This window comes from Vulpes lagopus, chromosome 3 (assembly GCF_018345385.1).
Source record: "Vulpes lagopus strain Blue_001 chromosome 3, ASM1834538v1, whole genome shotgun sequence".
NCBI lineage: Eukaryota > Metazoa > Chordata > Mammalia > Carnivora > Canidae > Vulpes > Vulpes lagopus.
This window is the reverse complement of record NC_054826.1, coordinates 45,268,562-45,295,850: the sequence shown is the minus strand read 5'-3', so window position 1 is coordinate 45,295,850 and position 27,289 is coordinate 45,268,562. Positions and strand designations below refer to the sequence as shown.

The 27,289-nt window shown below is 48.5% G+C and overlaps 1 protein-coding gene across 1 annotated transcript in view; it reads left to right on the top strand.

Annotated features, from left to right (window-relative positions):
- Nucleotides 1-26,784, top strand: part of SLIT3 (slit guidance ligand 3) — a 589,537-nt gene extending 562,753 nt beyond the window's left edge. Inside the window, exons 29-36 of the mRNA XM_041748203.1 lie at nucleotides 861-954; nucleotides 5,592-5,729; nucleotides 7,273-7,513; nucleotides 9,332-9,462; nucleotides 17,742-17,896; nucleotides 19,102-19,387; nucleotides 20,133-20,338; nucleotides 21,929-26,784. Of these exons, the coding sequence (XP_041604137.1) occupies nucleotides 861-954; nucleotides 5,592-5,729; nucleotides 7,273-7,513; nucleotides 9,332-9,462; nucleotides 17,742-17,896; nucleotides 19,102-19,387; nucleotides 20,133-20,338; nucleotides 21,929-22,164 (1,487 nt within the window). The 3' untranslated portion in view covers nucleotides 22,165-26,784. The remainder of the gene's footprint in view (nucleotides 1-860; nucleotides 955-5,591; nucleotides 5,730-7,272; nucleotides 7,514-9,331; nucleotides 9,463-17,741; nucleotides 17,897-19,101; nucleotides 19,388-20,132; nucleotides 20,339-21,928) is intronic.
- Nucleotides 26,785-27,289: the final 505 nt, after the last annotated feature.

The following is a 27,289-nucleotide window of genomic DNA, read 5'->3' as shown; positions in this document are numbered from 1 at the left end:
TTCCTCTGCCCTGTCCCAGCAGCCTTGTCTGCTCATGTTCCCACCCCCACTTCTGAGATAAATTCCATGGGTGAAGATTTCTTCTCTCAGATCACTCTCATCTGCCACTGCCCTCACCCCTGTTCTCCTGTCTCACTCCCCTCTGCATTCCCAAAACACATCTCAGGTGGTGTGAGCTTTGGGGAACTTATATGCAAGTGCCATCCCTGGGTATTTATGACCCATTAGACATTTCTGGGCATGATAAACTTCGAAGGGAGTATATCCAGAGACCTAGACTTCAAAATTCCTTTCATATTTTCTTCTCTGAGAAAATCCAGGGGCTTACTTATCTACAGCAGGTGGACTATGATGCTAAACCACATCCACTCCTCCAGGAAGCCTCTGGGATTCCATGGAGTTTACCCCTGTGGTCACATACCTCTGCGTTACAGTCACCTACTGATTTGCAGATAGGCCCCACTAGGCCATGGAGAGGATAAGACCAGGTCATGTTCTGTCCCTAGTACACATCACAGTGTCTGCCACACAAGAGGTGCTCAATAAATGGATGTGGAATGAAAAAATAAATAAGCATAGCCCAAGGTCAGGGGCTGGCATCTTATGGTTTCAGCTGCAGCAGGCCCTGAGTGATAAGTGAAGCAGCCAAATGATGGTACTATGACAGTGCCCAGGGGAAATCCTAGAGTCTTCCTGGTAGGGAGCCACGGCAGAGGAACAGAAGGGGTACATCGAGAGAGCCAATGCAGGACACCTGAGATCCGTGGCCTCCTGACTGGGGGCTGGATGGATCTGACCTCCTAGCCAGAGTATCCCCCAAGGCCTCCTGGGCACCTGAGCTTTCTCCCCACCCCAACCAGGTGAGCTGTGCGATGAGGTGATTGACCACTGCGTGCCCGGGATAAACCTCTGTCAGCATGAAGCCAAGTGCATCTCTCTGGACAAAGGATTCAGGTGAGGCTTGACTTTGTGTCCCCAGCAGCTCTGGATCCTGAGGATGCTGCCTCCAAGGGGGCCCTCTCCATTCTTTGCCTCTCCTGATCTCTCTCTGCCTGTTTCTTGTTCATTACCGTCTGCTTTTCTGTGTCTCTGACTAGTCATAGTCTAACTTCTCAGTCTGTCTCTTTCTCTTTGTAGTTATCTCGCTTTGTAAGTCTCTGTGTGTCTGCAGATAGACAGACAGACAGAGATAAAGATATCCTCTTTCCCTCTCCTTTTCCTCCCACTCACCCTCCCTCCTTCTGCTCCAGTCCCACCCCAGCATAGCTTTCCTTTCCAGTGCTAGTAAAGCAAAACAAGCTGAGTCTGAAAGGTGTTTGGTCCCTTCCTTGTGTGCATCCTTCACAGAGTTCTGCCCCTTGGGCTCCAGCGAGTTTGCCAGCTTACACACCTGTGTGTGTTGGTGGACCGGGGAGGGGAGAATGAGCTCTGACTTGGTTCTGCAGCCACAGCCATTGGTGGAGCTGTCTCCATGGTGAGCAGCAGAGCCCACAGGAGCAAGGGGAGCACAGGAGCAATTCTAAGGGTAGAGGGGAGACTGCCTCTGGAGAAGGCACCAGTTCCAGAGCCTGAGAATCAAATGACATCCTGGACTCACTCCTGGGCACTGTCCCTACTTCCTACTCTCACCCACCTTCACAAAAGCATGTGCCATTGCCTCTTCTGGAGAAAACCCTAAGACCCTTGAGTCCTGGGATCTTCTGACATCAATGGGACATCCCAGAACCCCAAGGCCAAGCGTAGTGTCCCCTAAACACTCTCCCCAAGCTGCCTTGCCTGCACAACTGGCTCCCTTCATGCCTAACAGGCTCTGTCCAACACTGGAGAAGGGCTGGGAGCCTTTAGCACCAGAGAATCTGAGGGAGCATGAAAAGACCAGAGGGGGGGTGCATATCTCAGATGAGCCTTAAGCAAAGATAATCTGAAGCAACTCTACCAAGTCAACCCTTGAGGGATGTGGGTCTGACACTCGAAGCTTATGCTGACAACTCTTTCAAGAGAATCCTGAGCAGCCTTTCATCCAGTAGCAACCCCAGAGCCCCTGGAGCACAAAGCTCATGCTTTGAGTCTAGGTGGCTCCGGGATCTGTCATCAGCCTGGGTCTGTCTGGCTTTCAGTCATAAGGCAGAGAGTTCTCAGACTCAGGGGTTTGGAGACTTGGATGTTATGCTGCAAAACTTAGCACTTCATGGAAACCCAGGATTTTAGAAATCCTGAGACTAATGGCATCATAAAAATCACAGAATCTTCTCAAATTCTCCCTGTGATAAGTGCAGTGGGTACTGCAAGAGGCTTTCAATTCCCTCCCTCTTGAGGCCCTTGCTATAGACCCGGGGGAGAAAAATCTGACACAACACAAATGTGTAGAAAAGAGGCAAGTCTGGGGCCCTGAATTCTGGCTCTGAGTGCTGCTCAGAGGGGTGCTGAGGAGGGGAGAGAGGAACCTGCTGAAGCAAGGGGAGGTCCCCACACACTTTAGGAGGTGAGCTGTGATATAAACCTCAAAGGATGGGTGGGATTTGAATGAGCTGAGGTGGGGAGGGCCCCACCAGTAGAAGAAAGCTCTAAAGTAGGGGAAAGTGAGAGGGTGACATGAGCATGTCTTGTCCAGTGTTTTCCTTTCTTATTTTGACATCAAGCCTAGACCTCATCACCAGAGAAAATGCAACAGGCATCTTAGGGCCTCTGGTTTTGCTGACCCCAAAGGAAGCTTCAGTCCTTCCATGTAGGCACCCTCATTCAAATCTGTCTTATCTGCCCCAGCCCCTTCTGAGAGGTACCACATGGGCTCTTATGTAGAGTTGCTGCTAGAGTGTAAGTAAGGGTGAGGGATACCTCCCAACCCCCCAACCCCACTTTTCCTACTCCTGGATTTGGCTTTAACTCAGGGCTGCTCTTTAACTGAGGGAAGAGGCGAAGGGGAGGAAGAGATGCATAAAACAAACTTGAACCCAGAGCAGAGCAGGCTGCACTGACAAGCAGAGTGCTGTGGGTGTGTCTACCAGGGGCAACAGTGGTGACCGGACATCTGTGAAGAATAAGTGGAAGATCCATAGCTGGAAAGCAGGCCGGTGGCATTCCTCAAGCTCAGAGGATGCTGGCTTGATGGAGCACAGTGAGCATGAGAACTGAGAACTGGTCAGAAGTGGTCCATCCAGGGTATAGGTCTGGGGTTGAGGTGGGACCAGAGACCAAGACATAAGCAGGACCAGAGAGCATGATCCTGGGTACCTGTCCCTAGAAACATCACTCTACTGTAGCCCTGGTCCCTTGAGTTCTAGGGGAATACAGGATAGAATACAGAATAGAAAGAATATAGAACGTAAAAGGAAACCAGTCTAGCTTTCAAAATCATGAGATAATATAATAGTTATGCACAGTGTCTCCCTAGCATCTTGAAGAGGTCTACAGGCCAGCTCAATAATGTGAATTTTATTAAAAATGCATTTAAATAAAAAACCTCTTCTCCCAATGCAACGTCTCCTAATCTTAATCCCCCTCCCCTCCCCTGCCCTCTCCTTTCCTCTCCTCACCCACATCCCAAGGCAGGCTGCAGGGACAGTAACAAGAGACATGCAATCGATGCAACCTTTGCCCAAGTTTGAAGATGTTTATCCTTGAAGATTTCCTTGTATGATGTTCTAATGAGGACTCAACAGATAAAACTATATAACTACCTGTGATAAACTGAAATCGTCATGTACCAAAACCCTGAAAATAATGAAGCACACTGCCCATGAACACTGAAAGTTATGACAGAGACACAGATCACGATGATTACCATGTCAGGCCCAGAGGCCTATCTCCTGTAACACTCCCCAGTCTCAGACTGTAGAAACAACCTGAGTTGTTCATAGAAACAACTATCCACTGTCCAGGTGGAGGCTGAGGTGCAGCAAGGTGAAGCAAGCCCCCCCAACCCCCACCCCATGCATGCACACGCAGGAACAGCTGGGCTGCAAGTCAGTCCAGGCCTGACTGATGTATTAGCTACATCGGGAGACTCCTGATGTCCTGGAACCAAGGATGTCACCTGGTTACGCCCCCTTGTCCAGAATCGATAAGTCACATACATAACAAAAATCATACAAGCCTTATACTTTAGAAGAAAGGCAAGGGGAAAGCATTTTCAAACATTAGGGAATGCAGGTTATACCCCAGATGCTGCTCTTTAGCAGATGAAGAGTTGTTGGGTAGGTCTTTGCTATGGGAAGTGAGGTACAGGACCCAGCAGCACAGCAGCACAGGGGAGCTTGTGGGGAATGCTAATTCCCAGGCCCCACCGACTGCCCAGTCAGGTGCTGTACTTTAACAGGGTCCCCAGGGTCTTTGGGAAGCACAGGTGTGGAGAGGGCTGTAGCTTGTCAGGAAGAAGGATGGGATCACATTTGCCTCCAGACTGCAAGGGAGCCTGGCTTTCCTGAGTCCTCATGTAGACATCCTCAGCTACCTTGACTCCATGCCTAACAGGCTGGATTTTACCTGGCAAGTGCTGAGTGGTTGCCTCACAGAGGCTCATGCAGCTTGAGTTGCTCTGCAGGAGCTTCTTAGAATTCAGGAGACACAAAAACAAACGCCTACAGGGGCCAGGCTTAACACTAGCAGGGTATATTGAGCACAGGCCCCCACAAAGGCTTGCCCGATCTGTTTCTTTAAAAGATTGGGGTGGAGTGTGGTCTATGACATGAAAGTTTGCAGCAGGAGGTCACATATTTCGAACTTACCCTTCAAATACATAAGGTGAACAGATCAGATCTTAGCTAATTTCAGTTTCTGAATGCAGGCTCAGTAAGTCCTCAGATTCTAGAACTTATCCTCCTCCAGCGACACAACACACACTATGCTCTGTCAACCAACCCTAGCAATGCTAGGATTCCACTCTATCCACTCCTACAGGGGGAGGAGCAAGGGGAGGGAGGAAGGAGAACCATCCCTTTGTCCTGATGCCTCTCCTCTCAGGTTCCTCCATCCCGTATGTATTCAGAAGTCTTGATTCCCTGTCTACCTTGGCCACGTGCCCCACCTTCCTCCTCTGACCTGGGTAGGATGTGGTTATTTATACTCTGCCAAGTAGAATTTAGCTGGTGGGCTCCAGGCCTACAGGAGGCAGAAGACCCAGGAAGTGTGTTCATGTGCCTGTGTATGTGTGCCTAAGCCTCTGTGAGTAATGCAGTCCCTTCAGGTCTGTTTCTTGCTGGGACTTTGGCACAGTGTCATCCAAGCAGAGATGCCCAGAGACACGTGTTGTGGGCACACAATCAGGGAGGCCACGTGTGAAGTGCAGCAGCCCTCCTGGGGTGCACCTGGGCCAGCAGGTGGTGGGGCTGCAGTTCCCACTCTACTCATGGAGGAGCCTCATGTCAGCGGCACCACCGCTGGCTCCTGAAAACAGGAGCCCCCCATGAAGCAAGCAGATATCAACTTGCAGGGACCCAGAGCCCATGAATGGCTAGCAAAGCCAACTGTAGGCCAGACTTTGGGGAGCCCTTGAGAAGTGAGAGGGACTTAGGATCTTGGATACACAGAGAAGACAGGAGGCCATATGGAAGCCAGCCTGGCCCACAGAACAGCCTTGCTCTGCTGTGTTCCAGGTGTGAATGTCTCCCTGGCTACAGCGGGAAGCTCTGCGAGGTGGACAATGATGACTGTGTGGCTCACAAGTGTCGCCACGGGGCCCAGTGCGTGGATGCAGTCAACGGCTACACATGCATCTGCCCCCAGGGCTTCAGGTATGGTGAAGGGGTCCCTCAGGCTGGAAACTGCACCTGGGCACACTGGCCCTGGGCCTCCTGGGTCTCCTTAGAAAGTCAGCCCTTCCATGTCCGAGAGCAGATGTTATTAACCCCATGTTATAGACGGAGGGAAGAGCCATCCAGGGCAGCTGTGTGGGAGTTGGACTTAGAATCTGGCTCACATGACGTCAAGCTTGGGCAAGATTCCTTCTAATGGAAGATGTTACTATCTTGGAGTTCAGCTTACAGGATGGGGGTAATCACATGGCCACTCTGGCAGGAATCATCTTTTTAGTCTAGAGAACAAAAACTATTGTGCCCTAATGGTAGAAAAAATGGGAGAGTTTGGAGTTAGTCATTGGAATCAGGGAAGCCAGAAGAGAAAGAGGGAATGGGAGGCACTGGCCAGGCGGTCAGGGGAGGTCCATGGGGGTATGTAGAAGGAGAGGCTGGATTCCAGCCCTAGCATCCACACTGACTGGAAGGGAAGGGTGCAGGGAGTGCTGGGGGGTGGGGGGGAGGCAGGAGCCAGACTTAAGGCTAGGGGGCGGGATCAATGTAATGTCCATGTACATTAGTACTCGCTGCATGGAATAAACCCACCTATGCAAATAACTCTAAGTCATAGACTCTGAGAAGGAATCATGAAGAAGGCCAGTTTTTTCAAAGCCTGATTGATACCATCTACATGAGGCTTGTGAAATATAAATTCCTGAGCCCCACCCCAGGGCTACTAAATTAGCATGGGGGGGACAGGGGGCAGTGAGGAGAAGGGACTGGGAATCTGCATTTTCTTTTAATGTCTTTAAATTGTGGCAAAATATATATAATGTAAAATTTACCATCTTAACCATTTTTTTCCATCTTAACCATTTTTAAGTGTATGGCTCTGTAGCATCAAGTACACTTACATTGTTAAACAGCCAACACCACCACCTATCTCCAGAACTTTTTAAACCTTGCAACACTGAAACTCTGTACCCGTGACACACTAACTTCCCATTCCCCCTCTCACGGCCCCTGGTAACCACCATTCTATTTCCAGACCCTATAAATTCAATCACTCTATGTCATATGAGTGGAACCATACAGTATTCGCATTTTTGTGACTGCTTTATTTCACTTAGCATAACATCCTCAAGTTTCACCCACCTTGTAACAAGTGTCAGGATATCCTTTTTCAAGGCTGAATAATATTGCATTGCATGTAGGTGCCATATTTTGTTTGTCCATTCATCTTTGGATGGATGAGAATCTGGGATAAATTTAACGAATTTATCCCAGGTTGTTCGGATGACACTAAAATTTGGGGACCAGCACTTTCATCCAGCCCCATTATTGTAAAAATGGAGAAATGGGGGCTTAGAGGAAGAAAATGTCTTGCTCTAGTTGGTGGGAGGGCTGGAACAGGTCCCTGTTCCCATCTTTCTTCCCTCTCTCTGCTAGTGGTTCTTTGGCCCAAATAACTATGATTGTCTTCTCTCACTGTCCTCCCCTCCTCTCACTGTTACTCCCCCATCTTCCTCTCCCCTCCTCCCAGCGGGCTCCTCTGTGAGCAGCCTCCACCCATGGTCCTGCTTCAGACCAGTCCCTGTGACCAGTACGAGTGCCAGAATGGGGCCCAGTGCATTGTGGTACAGCAGGAGCCAACATGCCGCTGCCCCCCAGGCTTCGCAGGCCCGAGGTGCGAGAAGCTCATCACCGTCAACTTTGTGGGCAAAGACTCCTATGTGGAACTAGCCTCCGCCAAGGTCCGGCCCCAGGCCAACATCTCCCTGCAGGTGCGCCCCACTCCAACATACTCCCAAGCTCCAGTTGTTCTGAGAACAGCCCTTGTTCTTCCAACAACTCCTGACTGGGTCTTACTGCAAATGGCAGCCCCTACTCCCAGCTTCATCCATTCATTTATCTAGAAAATGTCAGACACTGTGCTGGCTGGCAATGGGGATTCAGTGGTGGACCAGATAGACAAAGCCCTTTGTCCAGGGCAAGATGATAAGCAGAGGGCCAGTGACAAACCCTGGGTGTGGTGGGAGAACACAGGTGGTACAGAGAACCTCATCTGCTGGAAAGAATGAGGAAGGCTCCCCAGAGGCAGTGGTAATTACACTGAGATCTGAAGGATGAGTAGGGGTTTCCTGGAGAAGGATAGAAGGGTGAGAGGATGCTGTCTAGACTGAGACATTAGCATGTACAGAGGCCCAGAGGCACAAACAGGCAGGGCCTTTTTCAGGGAATGAAAAACCATTTAGTATAAACCAAATTCATGTCCTACTAACTTATTTCAGGTTCCTTACTTGTGGGCCTGAAAGCATTTATTCCAAAATGTATCTCTGGTGACATAAATGCTACTGGGAGGAGTGGAGCAGAGAAGGTACCTGGTTGAAGAGCAGCAGGCGCCTGCCCATAGGCTTGTAGGCTTGCTGGGGAGGAAGAACTCTAGAGACACAGCAAGAAGATGCAGGCCAGTTAGTGGCCCCTGCCACATGGCACTAACTAGGGCCCCACTGTCCTTTCAGTTATGGCCACAGAAGTGGCAAAACTATTGGACACAGATCTGTTGAGTGCCTGTGCATGCCAGGCACGGTTGCAGGTAGTGGGGCTGCAGAAATGCACAAAAAGTTCAAACTGCTTCAGCTCACAGAGCATCCAGTGGGCAGGCCTCTAAGATAAGGGTTGACCCTGGGCACACACAAGGAGGAGGTTCTGGCCGCCCTCAGCATCTCCTGGGTTCTCCTCATTGCCTTCTTGCCTTTCTCTCTCAGTCCCACAGACCCAGAGACCCGAATGTTGGGTCCCTGCTAGCAGCACCTGTGCCCCAGACTTCCAGAGGTCCCATCAGACCATCTGCTCCATATCCATTCCTTCAGGCTGCCCTTGTGCTGGGTGGTGGGAGCTGACAGGCTAGTCAGAGAACCCCATACCTGCAGCGAGGTCCCCCCTGGGTTCTCAGCCTTGGCACCACATTAGAATCACCGGGAGAGCTCCTAAAATTATCTTTGCCTGGGCCTTACCCCCAAGAAATTCACAGGTAGTTGATTTGGGATAAAGCCTAGACACTGGTGTTTTTCAAAATTCCCCAGATGACTCTTAACACAGTGCCTACTTCATAATAAACATTGAATGAAATGGTAATTGTTAGCGTTTTGTTTATAATTATTATCATACTTTATACAGAGACACTGAGGCCCTGAGAGGCACAAGGATTTCGATGGGATCACATCGTATGCTGGTGGGAGAGCCCAGATTAGAGCTCAAGGCTCCTGACTCCATCCCCCCAAACACACACTATAAAATAATATAATATAATATATATATATATCTTGTATGTAATAATCTAGTAATATTTATATACATAAACAAAGTGGCACATAGTGGGTCCTCAGTAAGTATTTACTGAATTGAATTGCTCGAATAGCATTGGCTGGAATGTAAGTATAGGACCTCCTGGAAATTCCCAGACTAGACAAAGGAGGAAATAGGGACATGCATTCAGATCTGGGGTTCAATCAGAAGATGCTACCTGAAAGAGGTCTCTGTGAGGTGGGGTTGGGGAGGCTCGGCCTCAGAGGAGCCCTAAGCCACATGCCTCTCTCCAGGTGGCCACTGACAAGGACAATGGCATCCTACTCTACAAAGGAGACAACGACCCCTTGGCACTGGAGCTGTACCAGGGTCACGTGAGGCTCATCTATGACAGTCTGAGCTCCCCACCAACCACGGTGTACAGGTAAGAACCACAGCCCCTCCCACCAACACAGGAGCCCCACACCTTCCTGCCCACTTCCCGCTTCCTAGATGTGACTAGATGGGGGGGGGGGTTGCTCTGAAGCCTCTTCTCCCTGCCCCCTCTGCACGCACACACTTTCTCTTGCTCAGAGCTGAGCTGTGGGTGGGAGGCAGAGAGGCAGTGTTGGAGGAAGAGGCCCGAGATGAAGGCAGAGCCTGCGGGGAGATGACACCTCATTACCATAAGATAAATGGCCAGCTGGCTACTATGCAGGAGTGCATGCGCCAATGGGGATGAGGCTGCTTAATGAGGTGCCCTTTTCAAAATGTCATCCTAATCTTTTATTAGTTTAAGAAAGAAAACGGGGAGATTAGCATGCAACTCAAGGGGAAGAAATCCCAGAGCATGAGGGAGCACGACTATTCCTTAAGTGACTTTCAAAGTGTTCTAAAGGATGGTTCTCCCTAAACTTCAGTCTTTCCAACAGTCACCCTGATTTTTACATAAAAATGTAAAAATGTGGTCTGTCAGCTGTACTGTTACTTAGCAAGCCACCTTACATCAGCTTTTAAATCCGCACACCCTTTACATTTAGCATCATCTTAAGTAATATCACTGTTGAAATCACAGATATGCTAGTTCAAAGTTAGATTTTATCCTACTTCTCAGTAAAATAAATACTAAACTAGTAAATTATTTGAATTCTATTTCTGTCATAATTATAAAAATAACCATTAAAATGAGAAATGTTTGCATTACACCGAAAATGACATAAAACCGCCAGGGGCCAGAGAGCCGTTTCTTGGGAGAAAAAAACACAGTATTTGAGAGAAATCCACATCCAGAGGCCGGCTTTCTCCTTCAGAAGCAGGAGCACATTGAACAGATTGGTGAACAGTAGTGGTTTTCAGACTTTTTTTCTGAGGAACGAAATCATTTATTCAATCAAAACTTTATGTTGAAATAAAAATATCAGCTACATGGAAGCAGAACTGTCCCACAGGGCTGGGGGCAGGGAGCAAGGTTTCTTCCTTCACACTTACTCTCATGAAAAAGGGCCCCCAAAACAACTCCAACAAACCCAGTTGAAAATCATTGGTTTAAACCAGCGGCTCTCAAAGTGGGGTCCCAGAACAGCAACAGCACCTAGGAACTTGTTAGACCTGTACATCTTCAGAGCTCACCCCAGACCTACCGACAGAAGCTCTGGAGCAGGACCAACCATCTGTTTTAAGGAGCCTCCGGGTGATCCTATGCATAAGTCTTAGAAGTGCCAGCAGACACAGGAAGACTTCCTGGAGAAAGGGCCCATTCTGTAATGGGTCTTAGAAAGGGTGGAATTTACATGAGCAAGGAAAACAGGTGGGCAAGCAGGCTGGGAAAACAGTAATGACTAGCTTAAGGGATAATACAAGGAGTCGACCAGAGCAGAAGGTTCACAGCAGAGGGCTGATGGGGGGGACACTGGCCAGGTCAGGACAGTTGGATCCAGTGGACACCAGAAGGAGGTCACCTCAGTAGTCTCAGAGAGCCTCCCAGAATCTGTGTTTCTGAAGCCACTGGTCATGGGCCAAGTGGACAGAGCACCTGGGGGCGGGGTTTTAAATCCTGTATTTAAAAATGGGTCTGTTTCCAAACCATCTTCTCTATGACAGGACTGGTTGTGTCCTTTCACTCATTTTGTAAACATCAGTTTCCTCCACTGTGTACTGTGGACAATAGTAGGATGCTCTTCTAGGGATGTTGTTGAGTGCTGGGGGGTAAAGTGCTTGGCCAACAGAGCCTTTATGTGGGCATGCCAAAGATAGAAGGTGACAGCCAGGCATTGGGAGGGGCTGGCCTCTATCCAGAACTGGGAGCTCATCCCCAACACTGATGTTAGCTGTTGGGGTTGTTTGGTAAAAGGGTGATATCGGTGAAAATGCTGGAACCCTGCGCTGATGCCTGAACTGGGAGATGAGGAATGAAGTGGGAACCGAGAGACTTGCTCTCTCCTACAGCCCTTGTCAGGGAGTCAGTCGGTGGAGGCTTAGCACCGGGTCCTGGGGAGACCCCAGGCTCTTTCTCTTCCCCATGGGAGGAACCTAGTGAAGGATACCCATGCCTAGGTCCACATGCCAAGCCTCATGACAGACCCTTTAATGCCCTCTAGCTTACAGTCCTAAAGGGCCCAAGTCTCCAGAAATCCTGTATTTAAAATAGGTTTGTTTCCAGGCTTCTCTGTGGCAGCACCGGTGATGCTTTCACCCACTTAGTAAACCTCTCCCAGGCAACTTGCGTGGCTCAGGTCCTGGGCTAGTTAGGGGGATACAGAGTTAAAACACAGTCCAGGGAAGAAGACAGGTATGTAAACAAGCAGTAGTCACACAGAATAAAATAGGTCTCACAGAAGACACTGGTACATGCTATGGGACATTCAAGGAGCAGACATTTCTGCTTGGAGGACCAGGGAAGGCTCCCTGGAGGAAGAGGTAACTGTGGCGACAAGCATTTCCACAGGTGGAGAAGTGAGAAGGCCTTGGGCAGTGAGAAAAGTGTATACAGTATACACAGAAAGCCAAGCTGTGGGGTCTGGGGTTAATGGAGGGCACAGAGTCACCATGTGACCTTTGGCCACCTAGGAAGACCTCCTCAGCCTCAGGGCCAAACCAAAGCTGATTTAATCAGGAGAGTGGGCAGCCTGCATAATTCTGCCCACTGAGGCCCCGGGGACAGCCCCCACGTGAGAATGAGCAGTCAGCACCCCCAGCAGAGATTTCAGGCCTGCAGCAGCTGGATTCTGAGTCTCCTTTATGTGGGTACCTGTTTGCAGCTGCCCAGCTATAGTCACCAGTGGGGCGTGCTAGCACTTCAGGTTTTTAGTCCAGGCTCTAGGGCAAATACACAGAAAAGCCCATCCGAGCCCATACCTGCCCTAGAATGCGGACAAGCTGCAGGATCCCTTAGTTCTGGGACTTGTCAGAGGGGCTCCAGGCAGTATTTGCTGCCTGCAAAGCCAAGGAGCCAAATGCGGCAACAGATGTGGGGAAAGTGGATTGTGGTAGCCTGGAGAGCATCGGCTTTGTCTGCAGGGACAGGTGACCTCAGCTCCAGCAGATGCAGCCAGGTGGGAATGCACATATCAAGAAAAGCTAGAAACTCAGGGTTTCTATATGAAATAGCTCAGTGCTTAAGTGTTGGCCACAAGAGAGCTCTGTTTAGCCCATTGTGCATGCTCCCTGCTGAGGCTCAGTTACCACAGTCCTAGCCACTGCCAAGATCTTTGTCGGGCTCGCCCACTCACCAGCTCACCACAAGCCCAGCGCAAGCATCATCACTCCTATTTTAAGGATGAGAAACATGGTGCTCAGATGAAGTCTTTGGCCCCAAAGCACACAAGCCAGTAATGTGGCAGAGCTGAGATTCAGACCCAGGTCAGGCTCCCCTCAGAACCCACTTTCCCACCATATGTTGGGGCATGAAGGCCAGGGAGAGACAGAGTGGGACCACGCAGCCGTGGTCCAGGAGTTGGGGGGAGGAGGAGGTGTCGCTACAGTGTGGTCTTTTTTTTTTTTTTTTTTAAGACTTTATTTATTTATTCATGATAGTCACACAGAGAGAGACAGGATAGTCACACAGAGAGAGACAGTGAGGCAGAGACACAGGCATAGGGAGAAGCAGACTCCATGCAGGGAGCCTGACGTGGGATTTGATCCTGGGTCTCCAGGATCGCGCCCCGGGCCAAAGGCAGGCGCCAAACAGCTGCGCCACCCAGGGTGGTCTTGAGGTCTCAGGCTACTGCTTAACTGAAATCCCAGGGACTATTTGGTCCTGTGAGGCTCTATCGCCACCTAGTGACCACAACTCAGCATCCAGGTGAACATGCCCAGTACCTGGAGGAACAAGCAATCATTCCTCAGTGGAGTAGGGTCCTATGTATGGCTTAGGAGCTTGGGTTTCAGTCTTGCTTCCACCACTTCCACTTTAAGACTGTGAGCTGGACACCCTAAATCTCTGAGCCTTAGGCCTCTTATCTCTAAAGTAGAAAAAAAATTGTATACCTCCCACGTGGGGATTGTTAGGGTTAAGTGAGAAAATACAAGGTCAGGTGCTTAGCACAGAGTAACACAGTGCCAGCCCATGACAAGAAACAGTATCTCACAGTATTCAGTGTTACTAATGGCCTGTTATTCAGAAGTGAACTTTGATGTCTTGTATTTTTTCAGCCCTACAATTTACCCTTTGCATGAAGGGAAGGTATTATAGTAAAGAGAGAAAATAGGTATTATACTGGAATCTGAAAATAAAAGTTTTTTCACACACACAAAAAAAGAGTAGCACAGTGCCTAGCCCTGTAAAGGATGCAAAACATGCCCACTATTGATATTAAAAGCGGAAGAGAGGGGTACCGGGGAAACTCAGTCGGTTTAGCATCTGACTCTCGATCTCAGCTCAGGGCTTGATCAGGGTCATGAGTTCAGTCCTTGTGTTGGGCTCCATGCTGGGCAAGTAACCTACTTTTTAAAAAAAAAAAAGAGAAAAAGAAAAATCAGAAGAGAACTTGACATGTCCTCATGCCATTCCCAGACAGGAGCCACCCATCTAGCTCTGACACCTCCAGTGCTCTCCACTTCCCACTTGATGCTGGTTCATGTGGCCCCGTGGATACCGAGGAAGACTCTTAGAGCCCGGTTGTCTCCCTTGTAATCCCTACATCTCTCTCCAGGAGACTAATTATGGAGCTTGGAACCACAGTAGAATCATTTTTTTTTTTTTTTTAGAATTACCAGCAGGTAGTTTGGCTTGGTTTTTGTGGTTTGGGGTGTTTTGGTTTTTTTTACCTCAATCTTTTTTACTTATAGCAGCAAGAGCCATTTTTCTCATTATTTATTTCAAAGGCCAGAATTTAAAAAGGAAAAAAAAAAAGTAAGAGAAACAGAGCCATCCTGATTTGTGAAATGATGGTGAAAAAATCAGAGATGGCAGCACCACCTACCCCCAACCTCCAGGGACCTGCAGTTTGAAAACCACTGGCTTTAGGCATCACTTCTAGGAGACTCTAATAAGGATATGCCAGGAAGGCAACCTATTAGCCCATGAGCACCTTTTGGCACAGGTTATGGCAGGTCTGGATTTGGAACGAATCCTGATTCTGAACCTCAGTTGTACCACTTCCATCAGAACAACACACAGAGGTCGACATCCTCACCATTGCCATAGCGTGTCAGCAAAAAATCAGGTTCACAGAATGATGGGACTTGCCCAGGGCCCCTCAGCTGGAGAACCCAGTATGAGACCAGATCTCTCCACTCCCAAGCATGAAGCATCAGAAGAGTATAGCTAGAGGAAGGGGCCTGCCTAGGACTGTCCCTCCTGGGAGTCAAGGGAGGCCCTCCACAGAGCCAAACAGCTGGGGCACTGGGGAGCCCAGCACTTAATCAGATGCAGGAGGGGTGGCCTCACAGTCCTCTCTGCTGCTGCGGCTCCTGCCAAACCACTGTCTCCAGGCTAGGGCCCTAGTGGAGGTGTACCAGGGCCTGGGCCAGTGCATGGAGCACAGAAAGGAGAGAAGGAATGGGCTTGGAGCCCGTGGTCAGGAAGGAGTTAGTGGTGTGTGTTCATTCACTGGGTCTGTGTGTGTTTATAATGGGAAAGCAGCTGCCTCAGACTCCCTGAATTTTAATGTTGGAAGGGAATGCCAAGACCACCCACCCGGAGCTGCAGCCTCTACAACTCCCTCTATGACAGGTAGCTGCCCAGCATTAGTTACACAGCTCAGGGGATGGGGAGCTCATTTAGGACAGCATCAGTTTACCAAATGGTATTCTTGCACGTTCATTTAAAAAACTGTGTTAGGACTCCAGGTCAGAAGCTGTAGCCTCTGCACAGCAGCCCTCATTCCTCCACCTACCATCATCAACTCATATGCAGAAGCACGGGTCTCTGTCTTATCCTCAGCTCACTACTTAGAGTAGTTGGAAGCCACTGAAACAGAATAGCTCTACCTTCCTATGACTTCTTGGCTTCCACATCACAAATGACATCCTCCAATTGACTTTTAGCTACCACTCCACCCTCACTGCCCCGACCTTACACTGATATATTGGTTGTTTGCTTTAGAGGAATGGCCAAGGAAATGTGAGCTTCGTGAATGTATCGTTTGCTACTAATCCCAGCACCTAGGACAATGTGGTTCATAGCAGACATTCAGTGGGGGTGGGTGGCTGGGTGCGTGGATGGGAGACAGATGGCTAGATGATGGATGGTTGGTTGGATGGATGGATGGATGGATGGATGAATGGGAAAGAAGAGAAAGTTCATGATGGGTTTGAGAGGGTCCTGGGCTCCTGCATGTTCCCCTTGACCACCACTTTCTCCCAGAGATCAGCACGAGAGCAGGAGTCACTAGGTTTGCAGGTGATGGTAGGTCCTTACTGTTGTTAATACTCCAACTAATGATAATGGCTCACATTTTCCCAGTAATTTACAGTCTACAGAGCACTTTCAAGTACCTCCTCTGATTCAATCATCATGATAATCCTGTTGGGTTGTTCTCCCCATTTTGCAGATGAGCAGACTGAGACCAGAGTCGTTCTGAGTGGTCACGGTCCGGCCAAGGAAGGGGCTAGGACAGTCTTTCTGTTTTCTCCACTCCACCCCAATTTAGCCTCTCTTCTCCCAAGTATTTCCTCACCTCTTTGCTGAAATTTCTAACCCCAGGTCAGTCACTGAAGCTGCTCCTGCCTGCCAGGTAATTGGTGCCACCTCTGGCATGGGATCCTCTTGTTGGAGCCAATTTACTAGTGATTCACCAGGGAGATTCAAGTGGAGAAAGAACCTCTGTATTCAGCACCCACATCTGAGTGGATAACGCAAAGTCCAGCCTCCTCCTCAGAGAGCCATTTTCAGAGGAAGAGTACATGTTTCCCAATGCCTTTCACCTGCACTCACTGCTCCCTCCCAGCCCCAGCTGAGGACCGAATAGTGCAAAGAGTGGACCTTTGAGTTAAAAGTTTTGCCTATGAATTCTGTCTCTGGAACATACTAGTTGGGTGACCTCTGGGCCTCAGTCGTCTTATCTGTGAAGTAGGATATCTGACGCCACTCTACAGCATTATGGTAAGGTTCAAATTAGCAGGGAGCCATTCCCCACCACACGTGGCTGCTGTGCCTCATCAGCCCTCGCTGAAAGGCCCACTGGAACTGAAGGAGGCAGCATAGGAAAGGGGCATACATGTGGGCTGAGAGAGAGAGAAAGAGAGAGTATACCAGTTGAAGGGGGTGGGCGGGCAGAGGGAGAAACAGACTGTGCCAAGCAGGGATGATCCCAGAACCTGAGATCATGACTTGAGCTGAAGGTAGATGCTTAACTGACTGAGCCACCCAGGCGCCTGTTTCCTCCTTTCTATAATGCGGTAAATATTGTAGTACAGTGTCGTATGGTATTACTAATCCAAATATGTAAGCATACTGCTGGAGGTGCGATGAATTTAGATGGGACAAACTATTATTTTAATTGAGATCCTTTTTTTTCATATGTAATAGGAAAAATATATAAATCACCCTGAAATACTCTTTTCATGGATTGTATTCCTTAGAATAATGGTAGCCTTATATCCTTACTGTGTTTAATGGGGAAATAGAGCAGCTGAAGAAAAACATGTTAAGTAAATAATGGTCCTAGTGGCATGGGTAGAGCAAAAATGAGCAGGTGGCCTGAGAATGGAGTCTGCTTAACTCTGTAAAGTTGTAGAAAGAAAGGCAAATAATATAACTGAATGCATGACCTGCCCCTAGACTGGATCTTGTATTGGAAGGGCAAAAAATGCTATAAAAAATATTATTGGATCCACTAAAAAAATTAAAATTCAGACTGATTAGATACAAGTATGGTACCAATGTTAAATTTACTAGAGTTGGAAATTGCAGTGTGCTTACATAGAATATCCATGTCCTTAGGAAATACACACTGAGGCATCTAGGGATAAAGTATTCAGAAAGACTGTGTGTATGTATATATAGGTATATACTTATACGTGTATGCCTATGTGTCTGTGGAGATAGATATGGATATGGAGACGGAAAATAAATGATAAAGCAAATGGGGCTAATAGGAGAATCTATAGTAACAAGTATTCTCTGTACTGTTTCTATTTTTGCAATGTATTCAAGTTTGAATTTATTTCCAAATGAAAAACAAGTCAAGATCCAAGTAATGCTGGTCAAATTCATGGCCCAGTGCCTGGCTGTGGGAGGCACCCAGAAAACCCTCTGATTCTCACCCCTTCTCTCCTGCTCAGTGTGGAGACGGTGAATGATGGGCAGTTTCATAGTGTGGAGCTGGTGATGCTAAACCAGACCCTGAACCTGGTAGTGGATAAAGGAGCCCCCAAGAGCCTGGGAAAGCTCCAGAAGCAGCCAGCAGTAGGCATCAACAGCCCCCTCTACCTCGGAGGTAAGGCCCTTCTCCCCTCCCATCTTCACCACCTCCACCTCTCACCCTTGCTCTGTGCTTGGGTACCACCCAGGATGATTGGCTGGGGTTCCCCTGCTCTCAGCATCCACTGCCAAAGCATATCAGGGAAGGCTTCCTAGAGGAAGTGACAACCAAGTTGCTCCCTAAAGTGTAAACAGCCAGATGATGGGGAGGAGAAGAAGAGAGAAGACCAGGCTCCTTCTGGGAAGTATAAGTGGTTCAGGAGGTAAAGATGGTAGGAATGGTAGGAAGACCTGAAGATGGAATGGGGAGGGAGGAGATGGAGGTAGAGTCCAGGCCCCACAATCTGCGGACTTCAGGGCAATTCCCTCTGTGCCGTGTCAGACACTGTGGGGTTCAGGCGATGCCTGTAGTACTTGTTTGAGGTGAAGGTCAAACAAAGGCCAAAAAGGAAGTGACCACCTGTCTGGCAGAGCCTGGGCCTGAAATGCAGTCCAGGGCCTGTAGTTCTCAAAAGGTTATGTGCAAAAAAAGAAAAAATGTCACCAGAACATCTCTTCCTGTTCAGCGAAGAGATTCCCAAGACCTCTCTCTGCCAAGGAGTCCCCCTCTGGAAGGCCCAGGAATTTGCAGATTGTTCACACCCGGTCCAGGTGCCTGGGCCCAGGGAAAGCCTTCAATCCATAGCAGTCCCAGAAAGAACATAGTTTCTCCCCCACTGAAGATGCCCAAAGCTCCACAGATCAAGGCTGCTGCCCCAAACCCCTCTCTCCCAAACTCTAGCTCTCCCACCCTGTGCTCTGCAGGGCTGTGACAAGGGGCAGGGGAGGCCTGGGGGGACAGCAGAGGAATGTGATGCACCATCTGTTCCCTGCCTGGAGGGGGTGGTCCTCCTCTGTCCAGCCAGTGTGGCTCTGTGGCTAGCCAGATCTTCTTTTCTCTATAGAAGCTTGAAATAAGGACTTTTATGGGAAATTTTATTAAAATTTCGACTGCAAATTCATGTTTTTTTTAAAGAGTCAAAGTGCAGGATAAATGATGTAAGTCCTTTTGTGGACAAGGTCTCAGGTTTGGGTCCATTCCCTCAATCTGAACAGCAGAGGCCCAGAGCCGTGAGGGCCTAGCTGTGAGGACGTAGAGCCCTCCTTCTCAGCCTGAGGGGAGGTCTGGACTGGTGGGTAGGGGAGGGTCTTCAGGTGGCTGTCCTGGCACCCCTCCCCCAGGCATCCCCACCTCTACGGGCCTCTCGGCCCTGCGCCAGGGCACAGACCGGCCACTGGGGGGCTTCCACGGCTGCATCCACGAAGTGCGCATCAACAACGAGCTGCAAGACTTCAAGGCCCTCCCACCACAGTCCCTGGGAGTTTCACCAGGCTGCAAGTCCTGTACGGTGTGCAAGCATGGCCTGTGCCGCTCTGTGGAGAAGGACAGTGTGGTGTGTGAGTGCCACCCAGGCTGGACTGGCCCGCTATGCGACCAAGAGGCCCGGGACCCCTGTCTGGGCCACAGGTCAGTGTCCTTAAAGCCCAGGCACCCTGCATGGACTCGGTCCCTCCTTCCATCCTGTCCCCACCGGAGAAGGGGCACTGATGAAAGCTGGAGGGATTGTATGGTCAGACTAGAGAGAGAACCTGTGTATGTGGGTCTGCTTAAGAGGTCAAGAGCTTACACAGCCAAAGAGCAGGTCCTCCTTAGGAAGTGAGGACCTTGCTGAGAACACCAGTCTCCATTAAGGAGAATGATGGTGAATTTCAGCATCGGATTCTCCACCTAGATGTGGATAAGATTATCTGCTGCACAGTAGCAGCAGCAGAGAGGTGATTATAGAAAGTAAGAACGATGTCAGGTATAAAGCCCCTTATCCCAATGCCTGGCACCGCTGATGGTGGCAGTGGTAGCAGTAGTGACACTGGTTATCAATTAAGATGGTAGAGCAATTAAAATGTTTAGAGAATGCATAGCTGCTTCTGAGCAGTGACCTGCCCCTTGGACATGTGAGTTCCAGTGCCTGTGAAATGGAAAGCCAGCCAGCCTCATGGCCACATGACTTTGGGTGATATGAGCCTCCAGTGGGTTGGACTCGGATGCTCAGCCCCTTGGCCAGCACAGGGCAGACCACAGGATGTAGGAAGCCTAAGGTTCCATAGCTTTGGGCACCCCAGTCTGAGCCTGGTCACTGGCTGGGCTGGACAGAGAAAGCCTCTGGCAGCACTGTCTCTGCCCTGCCCCTTCTCATTCTGTCCTCTGCCAACAGTTGCAACCATGGAAAATGTGTAGCAACCGGGACCTCATATGTGTGCAAGTGTGCAGAAGGCTATGGAGGGGCCACATGTGACCACAAGAATGACTCCAACCCCTGCTCAACCTTCAAGTGTAACCAGGGGCAGTGCCATTTCTCAGAGCGAGGGGAGCCCTACTGCATATGCCAGCCTGGCTTCAGTGGGGAGCACTGCGAACAAGGTGGGTGCCCTGGGTGTAGGGGAGGCGGACCTGAGAAGGCCGCAGGGGTCAGAGTTGGACTTGAGGTCCAGACGGCTGAAGTTCCAGTTCTAGTGGTGCCATCTGAAGGCTGCATGATCTTATGAAGCTGCTTTCAAACCTTCAGTTCCATCATCTTGAAAATGGAGGCAATACCCTACCTCTCTGCAGCAATTGTCCATTGCTGGTGTAACAAGTTAGACCCACAACCTAGCAGTTCAAAACCTGCCTTCTCCCTTCAGTGGCCTTGGCCTGCGCAGTGTATTCATTTTGAAATAAGCTCAAAAACAAGAAAATTAAAACTGTATTAAAATTCAAATTTACCTCACCTTGGAGGGTCTTTCCCATGCATGGACCTGAGAAGTCCTCCCTGCACCCAGATTCCTAGGCAGACCTCCCGGTCTCTAAAGGACTCCTTCACATTTATACTTAAATACTGTTCTCAACCAAAACTGATCACATTAAAAATTTTTTTATTAAATAATGTATTTTGAAATAATTTGAAATTTAATAGAAAAATTGCCAGAATATGAAGAGCTCTCACATTCCCTTCACCAGATTGTCCAATTACCATGTTGCCACATTTGTTCTTGCCCACCCAACATTATACACACATGTATTATTTTGTAACAATCTCCTAATTTAAAAAAATGATATCAAGCTTACCAAAATTCATTAAAATGTATAAAGCCCTTTCTCATTCAGTCTCTTCTGAGGTTCATAAGCTGTGAACCAGTTGGAAGAACAGGAAACTGTGTCACCATTTTCCAGATAAGGAGACCGGCTCAGGGATGACAAGTATCTTGCTTCAGGTTGTTGGGCCGGGGATCCAGGCTCGAAGCTCTTCATTCTCCTCCTCCATGCTTTGCTCGAGCCTTCCTCCCAAAGTGACACAGATAGTATGGCGGCAAGTTGAAGATTTGAGCAGCTATCAGGGTTCATTAGCTCCTTTCCTCATTCAGATCTCCACTCCAGCGGCATGGTCCAGAGACACCTACCTGGGTTGCTTTGGGTTCCTGGTCATGTTCTGTTCCTGTGTGGCCCCCACCTCGGTTCATCATTACCAACACATTCACTTCAGGGATTAGAGAATTAGTATCTAAACTCTATGCCAGTGGGGATTGGGCCAAACCAGAAACTTCCTGGTTTTCAGTGAAGCCAGAAATCCCAATATTTAGTTGATCTCCTGGGGTTTTTAACAGTGACATTTAACTTGGTTTTTAAGTGTAGGTGGCACATTCAAAATTTGGGGACAGGATTTAGCCCACAGTCTACTACTCTGCCCTGTCTCATTTGGTGTTTGAGCTCCTTGAAGGAAAGGATGGGGTCTCTGTGAGTCACTATGAAATAAATGCTCAGGACTTAGTTGTAAATCTAGCAGAGTCTGGCCCAGAAGAGGTGCTTGGTGTTTGTGGAACAGCTGGATGGGTTCATGGGCAGGGAGATGAAGGGATGAGTGAAAAAGTACAAATGTCTTCATACACACGTTTCCCAACAGCCTGCCCAAGTGTGGACCCTGGCCCATTGTCTGTACCACTCATGCCCTGACCTTGCCTCTCCCACCCTCTGCAGAGAGCCTGTGTCTGGGGGAGGTGGTCCGAGAGGTGATCCGCCGCCAGAAAGGTTATGCATCATGTGCCACGGCCTCCAAAGTGCCCATAATGGAATGTCGCGGGGGCTGCGGGCCCCAGTGCTGCCAGCCCACCCGCAGCAAGCGGCGGAAATACGTCTTCCAGTGCACAGATGGCTCCTCGTTCGTGGAAGAGGTGGAAAGACACTTAGAGTGTGGCTGCCGCCAGTGTTCCTAAGGCCATCCACCCACCTGCCCCCCACCTCTCAGACTCCAGCTGCGTGGGGCTGGGACAGCCATGTGGGATCCCCTCGAGAGGTGAGGTGAAGCAGCAGAAGCTGGAGAGGAAGCAGAAGAAAAGAATATTAAGTATATTGTAAAATAAACAAAAAATAGAACTTATTTTTATTATGGAAAGTGACTATTTTCATCTTTTATTATATAAATATATCACACCGTCTGAGTATATGTACCATATAGTGAGTTATTTTTACCAAGTCTTGTGTATTTGTCGTGTTTTTATAAACAGCTGTTAAAAATTTTAAGAAAAAAGACTAATAAAAATGCTTTAAAACAAAAGGATAAGAATAAAGAAGTGATAGCCTGTCCGAGGAGGAAGAAGGAAGTTTTTATGTTGATGAAACAGTATCATATCAGCAGAAACAAGGACCTGCTTACTGAGCTCAGGAAAAGGAATGATATGAGGAAGAGAAGGAAAAGATTTGTTTCTTCTTATTTTTAATGACTCTTTTTGTCTTCCCTAAAAGCACCCAGCTTTTAAGTCCCGGCTGCGGAGGTCTTGTCCTTGCAGAAAAAACTGCTGCACCCTGGCCACCTCTGACTCACAGTCGCCACCCCCACCTGCCCCAGGCCACCAGCAGGGTCTGAACTACTACAGAGCCCTCTTCTCCCTCCCTGGCTGGCTCTGGCTTCCACCACAGGGCTATCTGAAAACTGCCACAGGCTTCATCTGAGCTTGCTTTGCCAAATTTTAAAACACCACCTCTTTTCCTGCCCCTCTACAGGTGAGCCAGTAGAAGAACGGGTCATGCCATCACCTCAGACCCCAAACGCTGGCCCTTCCTCCGAAATTTTTGAACCATTCTCTTCCCTCTGGCTCATTTCACATTGGAATGCAGTACTAGAACAGCTGGCAGCCAGGGCTGCGGGGATGAGGAAGGCCAGAAACCCAGCCTGCCCATGGCCCTGGTAGAAGTCCAACTCTGGAAAGTTCTTAGGGGATCTTGCTGTGGGACAGACAAGCCTCTGCCACCTGATCCTCTGAGCCATCATCGTAAGTTGTCCTCACCACTCCTTGCCCATCTGCAACACTTTCCAACATCTATCCGTACTGCATCTTATTTTATCCATGCAACCCCTGCTCCATAAGAGTAAAGCCATATGGCCCCATTTCATAGACAAGGAAACAAGCCTCTCTCAGACTCTGTGTCTTGCCTTAAGCCACATATCTGATAAATATAGAGCCAGACTCAAAGTTCTAGATTCCTTCTCTAGCATAAAAACAAAAGATTCAGGCTGTTCATCAGACAAGCCCTACCAGGAAAAGAAGGTAGATATTCTTTACTGCTGTCTTCCCTGCTTGTGTTCATTTCTTGTTCTGTTCCCCCAGTATCTAGAAAGCTTCTAGACAGAATTCTGTATCAGGGAATGTGAACAAAGGCAGCCTGTCCAATAGATACTGAACCCTTTCTCTCAGCTCCCCTCAGACTAGTACAGATGGCTCAGGGACTCACTGTTCACACCAACTCCTTCTCTCACTCATCCCTTCTCCCCCTGGGAAGCCTCTCCCTGCAGAAGTGTCAGGGAGAAGGACGTGGGGCTCAGAGGACCTTCCAGCACAGAGGGTCCCCTGAGGAACCTATTGGTTCTATGAGGGCCAACTGGGCCAAAGATTGCAAGAATCAAGAGAGAGGAAGAAAAGAAAGGAAGGTGGACGAGCACAAGGCAAGTGGCAAATAAGGAGGGAAGGAAGAAGGGAAAGAAGGGATAGGGAGGCAAGAACAGAAGAAAGGATGAAAGGGATGAAGAGATGGAAGGAGTGAAGGAGGGAGAAATAAGATGGAGGAATTTACTTAAAAATATATGTACTAATATACATTATGTTCCAGGTACATAGTATACCTTATCATGGATTTGTTTCAAATATTAACAGATAGGTTGAGTTAGCACTTACTACATTATACATGAGATACCATTCTAATTTATATATATATATTATACATATTCATTTAATTCTCAAAACAACCCTGTAGTAAAGATGTTACTTAACCGATTTTACAGTTGAGAAAGTTGAGTCACAGAGAAGCTAAGGTACTTGCACAAGAGTAGATGCCAAATAAATTCTATAGCCAGGATTTGGGCTCAGTTTGCCTAACTCCAGAACTTACTCATGGGAAGGAAACATCTGCCTTTAAAGATCCTATAATCCAGGGCAAAAACAATCATGGGACAACTGCTTTGTGACTCCTAATGGCAGTGTACACAAGGCAAGTGGCTGTCCAGAGTAGGAATTGCCAATCCTGGATCTGCAAGAATGAACAGGAGTTTGCTAGGGTGGTGGGGGAGGTGGGGTGAACTTTCCAGGGAATGGCCTGTGAAGCAGGAAAAGACCCAGTATGTTTGGGGAACAGTCAGAGGTCCAGGGTGGCAGGAGTATATCATGCACAGTAGGGAGTAGGAATCAATGGGATGGACGTAAAGGCATGGGTTCAACCACCAGGAGCTGTGCATGGCAGGCTAGAACACAGGGACCCAGCAGTTTTTAAGCAGGAAAAATAGCAAGACAAGCTCTAAGAAGAGAATTGGTGGCAGAGTCGAGACAGGCTTGAAAGAGGAGAGAGGGCTGTGCCACCCAAAATGGCTTGGGGGCTCCTAGTTGTTCATTTTAGTTTGTTATAGCTAAACAATGCTGATTTCCAGAAAGGTCCCAAAAGTCTTTGCGGTAGCTCAAAATATCTGTCCTAGTAGGGGTGTCCTGAGATCTTCTCAATACCCTTCCCCTCCCTCATGCCATCAGCCCACCCCACCCACACAGGTAAACCCCTAGAGTTATTCTACCACCAACACTCCCAGCTAGCCTCTCTCCACATGACATGAAGCCCCCTCGGCCTGCCATCCTGAGAGCAGCACCCCAAGGTCACTGGCTTTCTGGGAAGACTTACCAGGCTGCAGCTTTCCCTCTACCTCCCTCAAGGAATCCAAGGCCTGCCTCTGCCAACCATGCTCTGAGCCCACTCCTGAATCCAGCTGCAATCAGCACAGCCAAAAGGCCTGGGGTCTTAGTGTGGCTTAAGGGTGATTTTGAGCCTTCCCCTCAATTTTAGAAGCCTTAACTTTATGAAATACCTAATGCAAGATTAAGAAAATTCTCCCCAAAAGGAACTTTCTCTAAAAAATGGAGATTAAAAGTCTCTCACTTCAACAGCCAAATTCTAGAAACAAAGTTCCACAGGGCAGGAAGAGTTCAGTCAGGTTATTTGCATGCTTAAAAGTGGTTCAATGTTTGCATGTGGGGACACACACATGTGAAAAGGGGGGCTTGGGCTCTGTTTCCCCCTGAGCAGGATTCAGGGGAGGGAGGATCCCTTGGACTCAACCAAAGGATCCTGAAGTAGCTGATGTGATGATGTATTTAAAAGTTCTTTGTAAAGTGTAAACTAAAAACCTTTAATGTAAGCTGTTATTACTATCATTGTTGCTATTATTGACTTGCCAACAGGCCCCATGTAGGAGATGGCTTTGCCTTTTCAATTTCAGAAAGGAACCCAAGTCTGACACTTCAGAAAGAGGACATAACAAGGAAAAGAGGAGCAAGGAAAGGGAGTGAGATTGCCTAGGGCCAGGGCAAAAGGGAAAATCCCCCTTTAGAATGACCCTTAGGAACCCAGGAGTGGCCAGGAAGGGGACAGAGTTAACCTTGCCTTCTACCAGATACAGAGCTACCATCAGATTGAACCCTATGGCCAAGCAGCCACCCACTGCCTTTGCTGGAAGGAGAAACCCCTGGCATAAGTGGACCTGCTCCTCAAAACTCACAGGGTCTCATATATCAGAGCTAAAGGAACCTGAGGGAATCCCTGGTGAGTGATAAACTTGAGAATCAGACATGGAGTATCTAAATCAGAGACCAAGGTCATCCTACAAACACCAGAGGCAGGAACAGACCCAGGTATCTACCCAGGACATCATTCTTCCTGCTACTCCACTGTGAGCTTCCAGGAAGACTGAAGGTTGAGGCACACCCTGTGATACCAATGATACCACTAGGTGTCCAAGAAAGTATCCTCCCCTTCCCCCACAGTACACTCAGAAGGCTGAAAAGCTGGGGCATTGCCTGGTTTGGTGGCCCTACCCAAATGTTCTATTCTGGATTAGACAGTGCCAGAGGAAATGCTTGGGGAAAGATGGTGAGAGATGCCAGCTAGCCAGAACAAGCAAAGACAGAACTGGGCATTTGGCAAAGATTATTTCTATAACTTAATAAGTTGTAAGAGAAAAACTTTTAAGATGGTTTTAAAAACAATGTTACAGGGATCCCTGGGTGGCGCAGCGGTTTGGCGCCTGCCTTTGGCCCAGGGCGCGATCCTGGAGACCCGGGATCGAATCCCACATCGGGCTCCCGGTGCATGGAGCCTGCTTCTCCCTCTGCCTGTGTCTCTGCCTCTCTCTCTCTCTCTCTGTGACTATCATAAATTAAAAAAAAAATAAATAAAAAAATAAAAAAAAAATAAAAACAATGTTACAGTGCCACATCACCATTATGGGATAAATAATGTACAATTTTTTATTCAACAGACTGTCATATTCTGATGTCATTAAAATAAATCGATGAGTCACAGGAGAGCTATCAGATGTTCTTGTAATTTACCATAAACTCAGTCCTACTCCCTGGTGTGGGTTTTATTTTTGTTCCTGACCTTCACTCCCTGGGGCAAAGATTACTACATTCATGGGGTTTGGGCAAGTCTGGTGGAGTTAGTGAAAACAATTGGTTTCTTGAAACATGAAGTGGGGGAAAAAGGATCCAAAGTTCCCAAGAGACATGGGAGAAAAGCCCCACAGATGGCTTAAGTTCTGCAGGGTGTGTGATTTGTATGGCCACAGACTGGGTGCCAAAGGTCAGGGAGAAAGAAGCCACTCCAGTGTAGATTTCACTTATTAAGATGTGGAATATTTGTCCTGGCACTCCAATGCCTAATTAAACCCCCTCCTTTATTCATTCCTTCCCAAGCATTTACTGAACATCTACTATGTGCCAGGCACTGGTCTAGGCATTGAGGACTACACAAAGATGATCAAGACAAAGTCCTTGTTCTCCTGGAACTTAACTTTTAGTTGAGGGT